We start from the raw sequence: 15,701 nt of genomic DNA, 5'->3' as shown, positions 1-15,701 counted from the left end.
CACAGTAGCCTACTCAAAAAAAAAAAAAAAAAATGGCTAAAGTACCCGGATGATACTACTTCCGGCGAGATTCTGAAGTGCATACGATGGGCACTTTGCAATCCCATGAGGCCACGGGAGAGAATTAAAGAAATCTAAAAAAGGCCCCAGTGACAGGCAGTTACAGTGCTAATGGAGAAGCTTTGAGTCTCACCTTAGTCATTAACATGTAAATTACACCCCAAATCCTGATAATGGGCTTTTGTAGCCAGTATTAACCACAGATTCCAGCAGATAGTAATTTAATATGCAGTTAAAACCCAACAAAAAGAAAAAGAAAAACAGCACAGGGCAATTGCTTAAGCAAGACAAAATTGAAATATTATGATCCCTTTTTTGAGGGTTAAATGCTTCCTAATATATAAAGGCAGCTATATGTGTCCATGTATAAATTGTGAGAAAATTATGTCAATAAATATATTAAGTGTGATAAAGACGTGTTCTTCAAAACATGATATAATTGACTTTTATTTGTTATTAAAAAGCCAAAACATTAAAAGATTTTCTTCCCAATTTTAGAATAATTTCACTTCAATTCAACTTTATTTGCACATCACTTTTCATAATAGCAGTTCAAAACTTTCCAAAGCAGCTTCACTGGAAATAGTGCCATATTGAGTAAACTAAAGGCGACAATGTCTAGAAAAGCTCCCTAAAAAGATACTATTCTTGAACATTTGTACATCAAGAACGACATTTAACTTATACATCCTTTTTTAGATTATTATTTTACAAAAAAAAAAAAAAAAAAAAAAAAAAACTTTGAGGCCCTCTGGTGGTCTAAAGGACTAAATGAGACAGATAGAAGTTTCTTAAAGGGATAGTTCATCCAAAAATATAAATTCTGTCATTATTTACTCACCCTCAAGTTGTTCTAAACCTGTATGAGTTTCTTTGTTCTACTGATGAACATAAAAGAAGATATTTTGAAGAATGCTGGTAATTAGACATTTTTTTCTTATTGGCTGGTAATTCTGGTCCCCATTGACTTTCATAGTTTTTTTTTTCATACTATGGAAGTCAAAGGGGAACAGCAACTGTCTGGTTACCAATATTCTTCAAAATATCTTCTTTTATGTGAAGATATTTTTGTTCTTCATCAGAACAAAGAAACTCATACAGGTTTAGAACAACCTGACAGAATTGTAAATTATGGTAAAGATTGGTAAATGATGACAGAATTTAAATTTTTAAATGAACTATCCCTTTAATTGGAACATCTTTCTCTCCAAGCATACTAAAATATGTATATACCTTTATATTTGGCCAGGTCACATAATTAGCATATACAGTATATTTTTAAATATTTGAATAATGTTTAAATATTTGAAAAAATGCTTATTTTGCTTTCATCTCAAAATTGATTTTGTTTTTTAAAGCAAATGTAGTTTTAAATTAGCTAAATAAATGTCTAATTTCTCATTTACATCATTAAATTGCATTAATATATTTAGAAAAACTCAAATCAGTCAGAAACTTAAATACAGCTTGTATCTTGATCAGAAAAAAAGGTTAAAAATTATTAAAATATTATATGTAATAATCTTTTTTGTATATTATTATAATAAAATTAAATAACATGTAACATTTATTTTGAAATCATGAATATTTTATACTTATATTAGTTTTTTACATTACATTTTCAGATTACATTTTTCCCTGTAGCTAAATTATATTTAAACTCTACTATACAAATAAAACAAAAGAAATAACATGATATTCCCAAAGCCTTTCCAGCTCATTCCACAAAAGCCTCACCGTCAGCTAAGTTCTAATCAGGCCTGTGCAAATAAAAGCTCTTCTTAATGAACTACAGGTCAACAAAAAAGAGCATCTCGCACCTCTAAGTCTGGAGTGGATGATCCCGGCTTCAAAAGCCTGAACTTCATGCATCCTTATCTTCATAATCCTCTAATGCGAGAGGGGTCGGGCCGCTGCATGCGTTTCAGGACCGTCCCGAGGTGCGAGATACTGAGTAATTAGAACTAGGCCTCTGCTTTAGATACCCTTGACCCTGTGACTGATATGCTAATGTACAACTCAATACACAGTTTACAGAGCACTGGGAGGAAAGGATTTAGACAATTTAGTTGTTTACCTCAAATCAACATTTAACCGAGGATAAGAAAAACACTTCACATTGATGTGCTAATCGACCTTTGATGCTTTAGGAAAAACTAAGACGCTTTGAAAAGGGAGAAGTCAACTCATTTGAAGGGAGGTCTGAGACTTTAAATCAACATTTCGGTGAATTAACGGTGACCAGTGACATTTTTAATTGAGTTGAGCGCACAATGTTTGCGTTTGCTATTTAGTTTCGCGTTGTGTGAGTTTGCTATATTTTTTTAATCTAGTAGGCCGTGTTAAATGCAGAAACCATGACTATTATGTCAGATGGACATTTGAAATCCCTTCTAACCTCATGTTCAGAATTTAGAACTTTCTCATTTTTTAATGTCATTTCTTCTGATCTTGTCTCAGATCAGTGTGTTGTCTGGGAACAGTCCAAATCTAATTATTTGAGGTCAGCACGGGGCAGGAAGGAGCCAAAAGTGACACGTTGTGGTCTGGGAACCATTTCCTCAGAGCTACTCACACTGAAGCTGTAATCCACAAGCCCAGGCCTGAGGAAGAGCTCACCTTACACCTCAGAGAAGAAAACAACAACTGCATATACAGTACAACCAGCAATATTTCATCTGGCTTCAAATCGAAAAGCAGATGCGTCATAAACAGCGATTTTGCACTAGTTGCTTTTAATAATAATAATAAAAAAAAATCATATTTATGTATTATATAATTCAGAGTAACATTTATTATTTTCTATATCATGTATTTTACATTTTTATACAAAAGTAAAACTGAGTTAAGTAAACCTGTGTTTTAAAAATCAACCATTTCAAATATGCCGTTTTTTAGTTATTTTATTTTTATATCCTTCTTGAGTTCCCATGAGGTCATAAAAGGTAAAAGTCAGTTGTCTAAACACAAACCTGTGAACAGCTGACAGATTACAGGCTACACACTTCACGAAAAGATGTGTTACTCTGAGAGAGCAAGTAGGCTATTTTATAAAAAGCAGAACATAAGACATTTAAATTTCTTAACTTACATTTACAACAAATAATAAACAATTGTATAAAGAATGAATGCATAAATAAATGTGGTCATGGTAAACCCACTCTAAAAAACACTGGGTTGTTTCAAGTCATGTTTGGGTCAAATATGGACAAACTTAACAGGTTTTTAAAAAGTTATTACAAATTTAAACCAAAGGTGGGGTTTGTCCATATATGACCCTAATATGGGTTTAAAATTTTTTTTAGATTGCACATTATGGGGACCAAATTTCCACTTTTGGGACATTGTTTTTTGGTCCCCATGAGGAAAAAAGCTTATAAATCATACTAAATTTTGTTTTTGTTTTTTATGTAAAAATGCAGAAATTGTGTGTGTGTGGTTCAGGTATTCCCTACATTATGGGGACAAAATGTCTAAAGATGGCAATATTTGAAACCCTTGACATTTTTTTCGTCACCGTGAAGAAAACAGCTTATAAATCGTATTAAATTGTGTTTTTGACTAAGTTTTCTGTGATAGGTTTAGGGGTTGGGCGATAGAATATACAGTTTGTATAGTATTAAAATCATGATGTCTATGGAAAGTCCACATGAAATATGAAAACCCAACATGTGTGTGTGTGTGTGTGTGTGTGTGTGTGTGTGTGTGTGTGTGTGTGTGTGTGTGTGTGTGTGTAAAAATGAAGCGCAAAAAAAGAATGAAATAAATTAAACAATAAAATACAAGACTTGCCTAACTTGGTGCAACATGGAACATAAAATTGAATGGCATTGTTTTGTTTGCCTAGCTTTGCATTGCTGATTAAAACTATAAAAAAAGGAACTTATACATTGATTGCTTTTTTAATGATGTGACATAGTACTGAACTTAAATTAATAAAAATAAATGAAAAAAACTCTTTAATTGTGAATGTATCTTGAACTTGTCTTGCACCGATGAATGTTATTTTACCACCTCCCACCTGTGCTTGAAGTGATGTGAGTTTTCCCAGAGACCCCCTGCCCCTGGTGTGACGTCTCTCTGCCGCTTTGAAATTCTTAAGCGCCTTGTGGAGGTGCAACATCACACCTCTTCATCCTGGATATATTGGGCTTCTGCCTCCAGCTCTTTAGCATTCACTCAGGTACCAGAGAACCAGAAGGAAACATCTCCTCAGCTGAAAGATCACAACCATGGAGTTTAACTTCTCTCCTTATATGCTCCAGGGAGCCAAATTCCAGTTTGAATCACCTACCAGCGTTGATGCTGGGTACTTCAGTGCCTGTGGAAGTCTTTCTCCGAGCTCCTCCATTGATTCTGGATGTTTTTCTCCTCCTGCGAGCTGTTGGAGATCTGGAGGACAACTGGAGGCTGCAGGGAAACCCAACATCGACTGCATACCTGTTAAAAAACCCAGAATAATTCTTCCTGCTGAGGGAAACAGACGTTCCAGGTCCAAAAACCCTGGAACGAAGCGTCAGACGGCCAGCGAAAGAGAGAAGCTCAGGATGAGGGATCTGACCAAAGCTCTCCATCACGTCCGAAACTACCTACCTCCTTCTGTGGCTCCTCCTGGACAAACCTTGACCAAGATTGAGACCCTTCGCCTCACTATTAGCTACATCTCGTATCTTTCTGCTCAGCTGGAACAGTCTGAGACTTGCAACCATGAAACATCACCAAGATGCTTCTCACAAGATACTTCAGAAAGGCTTCAGACTGAAGCCTGGTGTCTGGATGGGCCAGAGGAACACGTGCAAGACAACGTCCAGAACTGTCCAACATTCACAGCCTTCAGTGATTCAACACAACACATGGAAAACAACTTTCCTTCTACTTCACACTTCAGAGATGCACAATCCTATATGGTAAGGAGGCTTTTCTTTACACTGATACTTAATGTTTATTTAATAATGACTAAGTTTTATTTGTTTGTTGCACAGTGATTTAATTGTGTGCTGAATTCCCTTTTCTTCTTTTAACAGTTTCCCTGCACAACAACACATGATGCTACATACAGCCATCAGTTTTATCAATGAAGAACACAGAGAGGATATGCCAAAAACAAGACTTTATTTGTTTGTTGCATTAATTATTTGTAATTATTTATCAGATAACATATTTTTCTATTGATTACATTTGTATATATTGCTTATTTATTGTCTTTTTCAATTAAATGCTTTAAAATATATGATAAAATTGCATTTTCTTTGTTTTTTCCTCATACATTTTTGAAAACAATTCAAACACTGCTATAATAAAATCATTTTAGTGAGCACAAATACAAAAAATGACTTAATTACATAATAACCTTGGGAACAAGGAAAATTCACTGCAAAAAGAAACAATGAATTCATTGGCTACTACACTGGAAAAAAGGTGTATAGGATTTACTTTGAAACCACTTCTATTCAGAAATTTCTAGTAAATTTAACCAATAATACAAAGAAAAAGCAAGTAACACACTGAATTAAACATTAGTAGAAAAACGGAAGTATTTTCTTGTAAAATGTAGGCTATAACAATCTTTTTACAGTGTATGGTGAAATACTGTACTTTTTAGATTTTAATGAATGGCATAAATGTCTAAAATGATTTTCTTTACAGAAGCAATGAGATGCAGGCAATGCTATGAGCATCTGTATAAAATGTTAAAAAAGATTTGTTTGTCATCACAAGATTGTATATACTGAATTATTACTGTTAATATTTTTACTTTTTACAATAATCCAATCATCTTAATTTTACAATTGGAAGAGGTTCTTAATTCATTTATTTACTTAATGCTTCACTCATCTGTGTAACTTCCTCTTCTGCTTCATGTGTTGATTTTGAGTCAGTGCTTTCTTCAGATGCTGAAAATGAAATAAAATGTTGATTAGTCAACAGAATGTGCGAATGAAAACTAATACATTATTAAATTATAAAGTAAATATAATATTTATAGCATCCAGTAATCCACTGTGATTGTAAACAATACATTTTACTCTTTACTGCACTCTGATGTGATAATAATAGAAAAATAATATTTAAAACAAATTACTCACTCAAAGCAGAGGAATAATGCTAGAATATGAAAGGAAGTTAAAAAGCATTAATAAAAATTCCTTGAGGATATATCTAGGGCTGCATCTGAAATCGCATATACTCTCTTGAGTTTGTATACTTATTTTGAGCAAAGCAACTTTGCAACCATTAAAAAAGTAAAGTATGTTCTATATAGTATGAGTGTAGTATGAATGTAATCTGCATCATGTGACCTGCCAGCGTCAGTTGAGTTGTTTCACTGCACGCCATTCACAAATCCTCTACTGTGGCCTCATGGGATAGTAAAGTGTCCATTATATGTGCACTTCAGAATCTCGCCGGGAGTAATATCATCCGGGTACTTTTTGCCTACTCTTTTATTTTGCACATACTTCTTTTGTCACATACTTTTTTTCGCCACTACTGTATAGTAAGGAAATGTGCGACTTCGGATGCATTTTTCATTCCTTCCAGAGTAGATCCTACCTGCTCGTCTCCTCCTGTATTTATATATGACGGCTCCGGTCCCAAACACCAACAGCAGAGCCAAAACTATCAGCACTGAGGGAATCACTGATTTAAATGGTTCACCATGATCAAATTCTAAAAACAAACACATTAAAAAGGACACAAACAAATGACAAACACTACTGGGAGATTTTATTATTTTCTCAAAACCAATTAGTTACCTAAAGTGACGTGCAGTTTGTTGTCCAGACTGAGGTGTGTGGCAGAGCAGCTGTATTTGTGTTTGTCTGCACTGATCTCCAGACTCTTCCTCATCTGGTACGTCCCGTCACCATTGGGCAGCAGATCTCCTCCAGTGATCTCATGATCAGATACAGGCTGTCCATCTCTGAACAGGGTCAGGTTGATGTGACGAGGGTAAAATCCTGTTGCCAAACAACTCACACGAAACCCTCCAGAATCTGAGTTTGCTTTCTGAATCAGTCTGACTCGCGGTTTCACTGCAGAAAACATGAATCATGAATATGAGAATACACTCATTTATGATGCAGTTTTTAGCATTCAGTAGACCTACAATTATGACACTTAAAAAAAAAAAAAATCTGCAGCACTTTCTACATTTTCTCAACTAGTAGAAAATGTCGATTAACATTTTGTGAAGATTAAGCATCTGTTCACTCATAGAAAAAGAAACAAGAGAGACTTGTAATTGTAAAAAATGTAATTGCTTTTATGGGCTGGCAGTGCACATACAGTGAAATACCTTTCCTCTTCCCTTGAGTTCCTCTCTTTTTAAGGTAACTCCTGAGATCCGTTGTGCAGCGTGGATAATATACATTTACATAGTGCAATTTGTATATCTCCAGAAGTAGTGCTGATGGTTTGTCTATGCTTTGATGTGTGAACATGTCATCAAAACAATGCATTTCGTCTGTAGTGGAGCCATTAAAAGCAATCTTGGTGATCATTTGCCGGGGTTTGTCATTGTCCAACACTTCACACAGACCCAGTATCTGAAAAACTACAGGACCTGTTTAGATCGAGAACGATATCAGATGTCAAAACACACTCCAGCATCTTATTTCATTACTCACTGACCTCATGACTCCCAAGATCAGTGCTTTAAAAGATTATGATATTTGTCTCAATGAACTTACCTGCTGTTGTGTTATAAAATTTTCCAGCAAGTCTATCCAAAATAAAAGGACGCAATCTTTTCTTTATGAGTTGACTTATGTGATCAACTTCCTCATCTTCATTTGTTGTATTTCCTCTTGGAACATAGCTGTCCGTCTCTGAATCAAAGTATCCAACTGTAATGTCATCCAACATATATAAAACATTAAATGCAGGGAATGGCGTCTCTCCTTCAATGTAAGTTGTCAGCACCGACAAGGAGTGAGAACCTGTGAGAAAAGGTATATAAAAAATAATTTTCTTTTCAGAATCTGAGACAAAGGCAGTATGTTGAGATCCTACAACAAAAACAAATAAATAAGATTGTGTAAATGTGTAAAATAAAAGGGTTGACATTCTATGAAATCCTACCTGTAAAAACAGCCGATGGAAATGACAGCACACAGAGGAAAACTAATAATTTCATGTTGTTTCGTTAACACCCTTTAAAACCGGATGTGTCGTCGACGACACAGCCAACCAAGCTGACCCAAGCTGTATTCATGTCACTGTAACTCTTCAACCGTTTGCACTATCAAAATAATTCAAATAGTTCATGAAAGTAGACATCATACGCTTTTCGCCAATATACGGCGTATTACGGTAAGGTCATGAATTTTTGTCTGCAAATGACAGCAGCGCGGGATGGAAGGATTTGAACAGAGAGAGACGACGCGCGGCAGGTTAGAGTGTTTTGGATTGCATAAAATAATAAAAGAAACGAACAAATACATGGCGAAAGAAGTGTTAGACAGCAGAAGAGGGGATTGGGATGATTTTTAATGAAATTTGGGAGGCGGATGACCATTACTCTTTCACGTATCTAAGCATGTAGTGCGTTCATGTGTATGTGTGGGTGCCTATGAATGCGTGCAAGTATGTGTGTGTGCGTGTATGAAAAAAACTGTGCAACCTAATGTCACAAAAAAGACTTGTATATATGTATTATAGTTCACTTTTCAACTTTAAAGTGTTAGTTTCTTTCGTTCATGATTTTGTCGGTTTTTTTTCTAAATAAAAATCAGTAAATTTATTCTCGTTTTTTTTATTTTTGAAAGTTTAAATTCTATTTACAAACTCACCACACACAATAATGGTCAATAACTGTAATTTGTTGAAAGCTTATCTTTTTCTGAAAAAGATGACACCTTGCACATGAAGATAGCACATTGTTTTAGAATTTTACAGTCAAAAAATAAAATTATGTGAAAAACACCTATTTTAGCTTCAGGTTCTAACATGTCTTTCTCTATACAGACACTTTCAGTATGTGTCAGGTAACATGGTTTGTAACAAGTACAACCTTAACAACCTTAACATGAGAGTTATGCCACTTTTTGGCGTTTCACTTTTAAAGAATAGCAATGTACAATGTTGTTAAATCACAATTTTATTTAAATTTCAGATAGGCTATATACTTTTAGCACAGAGGGATAATTGTGGAAGAAGCATTAAAGTAACTGAGAAAATACACAGTCATTTTTAATAGCAAAGTGTAAAACATAATAAATAGTTGCTTTATGAATACTCCACTCTTCAGCGATTTAACAAATACAGTGATTTATTTTACAAGAAGTGAGTCATCTCATGGAGGCAGACATGTTGAGATATGAGTCAAATATTACTCGTTTTACATCCATAAATCTCCTTTTTAATGATGTTTTATTAACAAAGTTTGGGAGGAGCACGTTCAAATAATCAAGCAATCAATCAATCAATCAACTCATCAAACAATTACCATGTCTACCCTATCAGCATGAGAGGAAGCATATATATATATATTCACTCTGTCAACTCACCTAACTTCCTTGACAGTTTTCAGCATCCCTCCACCACCCCGACTCCTCACTCTTGGCTTGTTCTTTTACAGCCAGGAATACGGGGGGAGTACTCTGGGTTCGGGCCAAATACCGAGCCTGGAGCCCTCTCCTCGGACAGCACGCCAAATACGCATTTATTCTATCTGACTTATTTGTAAGTGTGAACTCGTGAACTGGATACTGTCACAATTTGTCTGTTTTGGTTATGTTTACTAAGGTGCCGTTTACACACTGTTTTCAACTAAAAAAAGAACTTTTTATGCGTTTTGGCCGTTCATTTACATGACAATGGCGTTTCAGGGGCCTGAAAACAAAAACTTTGTTTTCAAAGTGAAAGTTTTTGAAACCGATACCGTAATCGTCTCCGTGTAAACTACAAAAATGTGAATTTGAGAAAACAGTGACAGCATGTGCATACGTATTACATGTTCAGTCTATAGATGCGTAGTTTCTTTACAAAGTGACATCGCCATCTACTGGCCTGGCAGCATAATACAGCATGTTTGGTCATTTTCGTGGATCCGCGTGAACGGGATTGTTTTGCAACGTTGTCATACAGTATGTACACGAAAAAAGCGAAGGAAAAACGTTTGCGTTTTTAGTACATTGTTGTCGTGTAAACGTACCCTGAGTCTTTTAGTATGTTTCTCTTTGTTTCCTGTTTCCTTTGTTTCTGCTTTTCATTAGTTATCTTGGTTTTAGAGCACACCTGTTTGCATTTGAGTTTGTCACCTTGTGTATTTAAGTCCTTCAGTTTCTTCAGTTCATTGTCCGGTATTGTTTGTTTCGTTGTGTTGTCTCATTTTGGAACACCTGCTTATGTGTTATTCAATAAAACCACATTGCAATTGGATCTTCTACGTTTGTCGTCATCATCCTTGTGGAATAAAACATGACAGATACTTTTGTCCATTAAATAAAATTTGAATAACACATGTCTGCAATGGCATCAGTAACTGAACACTATTGCATGATACTGTATTTCAGACACTAGCACCCGGTTTCACAGACAAGGCTTAAGCCTAGTCCCAGACTAATATGCATGTTTGAGCTGTTTCAACTGAAAACAACATATATCTTAACATATGTCAGTGCATTGTTTTGTTTCAAGATACACACCTAATGTTTTTTCTAAGGCACATTTATAGAAACTACTCAAATGTCCTCATTTAACTTAGCCCTAATCCTGGCTTAATCTAAGCCCTGTCTGTGAAACCAGGCCTTTGTCTGTTCTTTTTAGCAGAGAAGGAAGAAACAGATATGTGATCATAAGAGTTACTCTTTAAACTAGGCCGTTTTCACACCTGAAAGTCCGCACCAAGGTCCGAACCAAAGGTCATGTTTTGATACATTGTATACATTTGGTTAGTTTTGGTTTGGTTTCACATTGCAATTATGCGAGCGCACTAAAGAACTTTACATTACGTACTTGCGTCCTGTCGTCATCTATATGGGCTGCATCTTGACATTGATTGGTTTGTAAACGGACGTGCGTCTGACGTCAGTGTGTTGTCAATTCGGCGGGTAACTTTGACAAGAATGAATGAACAGGGGCCTGTTTCAGAAAGGAGGTTAAGTGAAAACTCTGAGTATGTTAACCCTGAAATGAGGGAAACTCTGAGTTTTCTGTTTCAGAATGGGAGGTATGTTAAACCTGAGAAAGCAGAGTAAGTCAAGCCCGTTTCAGAAAGAGAGGTAACTTATACTCAGAGTCAGTTACCATGGTAACTTACTCTGTGAACCTAACCTGGTCGGGAGCAGGTTTTCTTCGGTAAACCCAGAGTTTCTATCGGTCTCCTCCCCTTTTTTAAAGGGGAAGCGGTGTTTAAACACCTCATTCATTCTTTCAGTACATTTTTATTAATACAATTTATATTTTATTAATAAATAAAATATTGCTATTTTTACTGCAGTTTTTTTCTATTTTTTTTTAATAAGATGAAGTCTATATAACTCCTTAACTGGCAACTGAAAATACAGTAGTAGATTAGAGTTACATAATGTAGTTCTAAACAAATTCTACAGAATTCAACTGTGGCATTTACTGGAAATCACTGAACTGTGTTCATCTGTGCAGCAGAAGTTGATGGACCGTCCTCCAGCTGTTCTTCCACACTCTGGGGGCAGAGGGAGAGATAAGAATACCCATTTATACTTAGATTTAAACTTAGATTATCCACATAAAAATTTGAAAAAATCTGAATGTGTAGATTGTTTGATGTGTAGACACATAATATTAACATTACCTCTGTAGGCCTCTCTGTGGCAGCAGAAACTCTTTATCCCCGTCGTCCTGTGAAGATGAGCATTTGGTCGAGTGCACTTTATAACACTATTTAATTTCTGGTGTATTGAGTAGGCGACTTACGACTGCCTGGGGTTCTGTTGGGACAGGGGGCTCCAAAAGACAGATATTACCATCAGAATCTGTTGGGACAAACAAAAAAACATAACCCAAAGTAAAATAAATGGAAATATCAAAAATAGCCAAAAAATAACACATATATAAACCTCTTACATTTTATGAAGGCCCTTGGATCTTCAGGAGTGACTGGCTCTGCTGCACTGCTAGACACTGGATGCTATTCAGTTACTTAATAATCAAATGTTTGTAAAGTCAGGTAGCCTACACCCATGATATGCTCAAGCCTTACCTGATTGAATTATGTTTTTATATTTAATTTTCAGCTACTGCCATAATACCTGCAGGATTGCACCTACATGAAAATTAAAATTAGGCTGAATAACATACTGTTCTTCCAGTTTCATCTCAGATATTATAACATGTGGGTAAGTTACTCTAAAATAGTTACTTAAATAGTTAATTACTAACTACAAATGACATCTTCAACAGTGTAATTAGATTAATGTAATAATGACTATCTTTAGAAAGTATTTGTCTACTTATTACTAATTACTAAATCCCATATCAACCTCAACCACTTGAACAATACAAGGAGAGCATTTACAATAATATATATATATATATATATATATATATATATATATATATATATATATATATATATATATATTTATATAAAATAAGGTATAAAAATATACCTTTTATGTTAAATATACAGAAATGTTCCATAGTCTAATGCAATAACATCAGATTTTACTTTAAATTACACAAGAATTAAGAGTAAACCCTTTAATTAAATTACAATATTTAGATTACTTGGTAATTAATTACACCCATCACTGTATAACAGTAATTAAAATGTAAACGTACACATTGACTCGAGCAACTATTTTCTCCCTAGCTAACTCTGTCCTTCGCTGCCGGAGCTGATATTTAAAAAATAATAATAATATGTATTTGTACTCTCCATATGCTTGCAGAAGCACATCCAGTTCTAATGGTGAAAAATATTACATAATAAGAGAAATACCTCTTTTTGTCTGGCGCTGTTGCCATGGTGACTCATATCTGCACTCCATTGATAATGGCTTTTTATAGTTGTGGTGCACGCGCTTAACTCAGAGTCAGTCAACTCAGAGTTGATTGAACTAACTAATTTCAGCTGTCCTGTAACCGAAAACTCAGAGTTTCCCATCTCAGGGTAAGTCAACTCAGAGTTCAAGTTTTAACTCAGAGTTGGTTGAACCTCCTTTCTGAAACAGGCCCCAGACGCATATCGTTGCCACTACACTGTTATTATTAAGATCTGCACATAAATATTCTTCTTCAGTTGTTTAGGCTACGCGGGAACCACCGGAACTTCCTGTAAATAGTCTGAAAGTCCGAACCATACAGAAAATGCTTTCACACTAGAAACGAACCAAACCTTTGCTCAGTTTGATCCGGACCGAGACTACCTTTTCGTCGGACCAAATTTCGTCTGTTTGGTCCGGACCGTGGTCCGGGGGAGGTTTCACACCTGTAATTTTGATTCGGACCAAACTGAAAAGTCCGAAAGTCCGGACCAAACGAGGTAGGTGTGAAAGGGCCCTAAGTTTCACTGTTTAAAAGCATGAACTTTTTATATTTTTTAATTACAATAATAAAATGTATGACATTAAAGGATAATATACACAGCACATAACATCAACAAGTAAATGAATAAAACAAGTTTTTCAATAAATGTAAATCATAACTTTTTTTTTTTAAATTTAGCTGCGAGTCAGTCATCATACCTTTTCTATTGATTTGAGTCCTCCTTTTTTCAAGGTAACCCTTGAGTGTTTTGATGCAGAATGGCTGGTAAAAACTTTAATGACGCATGACGTTTCATGAAAACGTCATCTTCAGTTCTACCAGAAAGACTCGGGAGATAAAATGATATAACGAGTAAATTTATTAATAGCTCAGCAAGCATAGTCTTTGGCGTAGGCCCCGTCCTTAGCAAGCAATGCGAGGGTAACGGAATCTGCAAATCCCGCCTGAAGATGAAGGCAGGGGTGCAGCCGACCCCCTGGAGGTAAAGGAAGGGACCATCCTGGTGGTGGTGGTGGGAAGGATGGAGGGAAAGGACCATCTTGGAGGTGGTTGGGGAGGATGGAGGTAATTGGCGCCGTCAGTATCTGCGAACTCAGACGGATGTAAGTACCATTCTTTTATACTGAGAGTGTTAACACATGATTGGTTAGAAGTGAGTTAATTCATGACGCGCTGATTGAGTCTTCCTGACAGAACTTAACGCTAAGCTTACATTTGTTGTATTTCCTCTTGGAATGAGAGTCTTCGTCTCTCCGTTATAGTACATAATTCTGATATCATCCAACATCCCTACATAGCTAAATTCAGGAAATGGCGTTTGTCCATTAATGTATGTTGCAAGCACCCACAAAGAGTGAGAGCCTGTGAAAAACAGGAAATTGTAAGCAACAACTAAAACAGTTGATATGTTTTTAGAATTGTTAGCATATGTTTGATGTATTTAAATTTAAATTCTAAGTGTTGCATTGAATAAATTAAAACCACTAAGTGACAATTCTCTCAGTTCTCTCGCTCAAGACTCATTGTGGACAGCAAGCCAGAGCAGTTTAAATATTTACAGAAACATCTTTATAGAACCAGCTGTTTTTGTGCAACCAGGAAATTTAGATGCTAAATACGCAGACTCTCGAGAGTCAAAAAGGTGTTAAAAGAACCATTTAAAGGGATACTCCACTTTTTTCGGAAATATGCTCATTTTACAACTCCCCCAGAGTTAAACAGATGAGTTTTACCGTTTTAGAATCCATTCAGCCGAACTCCGGGTCTGACGGTACCACTTTTACCATAGCTTAGCATAGATCATTGATTCAGACGAGTCCAGTAGCATTTCTTTCAAAATGACCAAAGAGTTTCAATATTTTTCCTATTTAAAACTTGACTCTTCTGTAGTTAAACCGTGTACTAAGATCGACGGAAAATGAAAAGTTGCGATTTTCTAAGCCTATATGGCTAGGAACTATACTCTCATTCCAGCGTAATAATCAAGGAACTGTGCGGCCGTACCATGAGTGCAGCAGGCGTAGTGATATGACGCAGCGCCTGAAAATAGTCCCCAGCTCGGTAACTTCTTCCAACGTGACCGGGACTAAGTTTGTCTAACCTATTAGACCTATTTTCAGGCGCTGCGTCATATCACTACGCCTGCTGCATTAGAAAATCGCAACTTTTCATTTTCCGTCGATCTTAGTACACGGTTTAACTACAGAAGAGTCAAGTTTTAAATAGGAAAAATATTGAAACTCTTTGGTCATTTTGAAAGAAATGCTACTGGACTCGTCTGAATCAATGATCTATGCTAAGCTATGCTAAAAGTGGTACCGTCAGACCCGGAGTTCGGCTGAATGGATTCTAAAACGGTAAAACTCAACTGTTTAACTCTGGGGGAGTTGTAAAATGAGCATATTTCCGAAAAAAGTGGAGTATCCCTTTAAAGGTGTACTGGTGTTTCATAACATGTATTTTTATGTTCCTTGTCTTTCTCTACAGATATTTTCAGTATGTGTCAGGTAACAAGTTTTGTAACAAGTTAAAAATAGTTGTATTTCCTGAAACCAACGAGTTGTATATCCTGTAACCGCCTCAGTTAACATGAGAGTTACGTTAGTCATGTTAAGGTTACACATGGTTTCACTTTTAAAGCACAGTAATGTACAAATGGTGGCAATCAC

At 35.8% G+C, this 15,701-nt stretch overlaps 2 protein-coding genes across 4 annotated transcripts; one reads left to right on the top strand and one right to left on the bottom strand.

Moving 5' to 3' along the window:
- Window positions 1-4,292: 4,292 nt before the first annotated feature.
- Window positions 4,293-5,577, top strand: mespab (mesoderm posterior ab; the record flags this gene model as incomplete). The annotated part of the gene is made up of 2 exons (XM_084396813.1): window positions 4,293-4,967; window positions 5,085-5,577. The coding sequence occupies 2 exons, from the start codon at window positions 4,293-4,295 to the stop codon at window positions 5,136-5,138; spliced, it is 729 nt and encodes a 242-aa protein (XP_084252939.1). The 3' UTR covers window positions 5,139-5,577.
- On the bottom strand, window positions 5,156-8,942 carry LOC311283440 (major histocompatibility complex class I-related gene protein-like). Of its 3 annotated transcripts, none has more exons than XM_084397831.1 (6): window positions 8,143-8,942; window positions 7,752-8,000; window positions 7,358-7,624; window positions 6,816-7,094; window positions 6,613-6,729; window positions 5,156-5,954 (listed from the first exon to the last, which is right to left on the bottom strand). In XM_084397831.1, the coding sequence occupies exons 1-6, from the start codon at window positions 8,195-8,197 to the stop codon at window positions 5,872-5,874; spliced, it is 1,050 nt and encodes a 349-aa protein (XP_084253957.1). In that variant the 5' UTR covers window positions 8,198-8,942; the 3' UTR covers window positions 5,156-5,871. The 3 variants fall into 3 exon arrangements, 2 of the variants coding, with proteins under 2 accessions (XP_084253957.1, XP_084253956.1); XR_014626067.1 differs by having other exon boundaries at window positions 5,891-5,954; window positions 6,147-6,729; XM_084397830.1 differs by having other exon boundaries at window positions 5,156-6,729.
- Between the last annotated feature and the right edge of the window lie 6,759 nt (window positions 8,943-15,701).

This window comes from Rutilus rutilus, assembly GCF_951802725.1.
Source record: "Rutilus rutilus genome assembly, chromosome: 23".
In the NCBI taxonomy this organism is placed as follows: Eukaryota; Metazoa; Chordata; class Actinopteri; order Cypriniformes; family Leuciscidae; genus Rutilus; species Rutilus rutilus.
The sequence above is the reverse complement of the archived record's forward strand: the minus strand, read 5'-3'. Positions and strand labels throughout refer to the sequence as shown.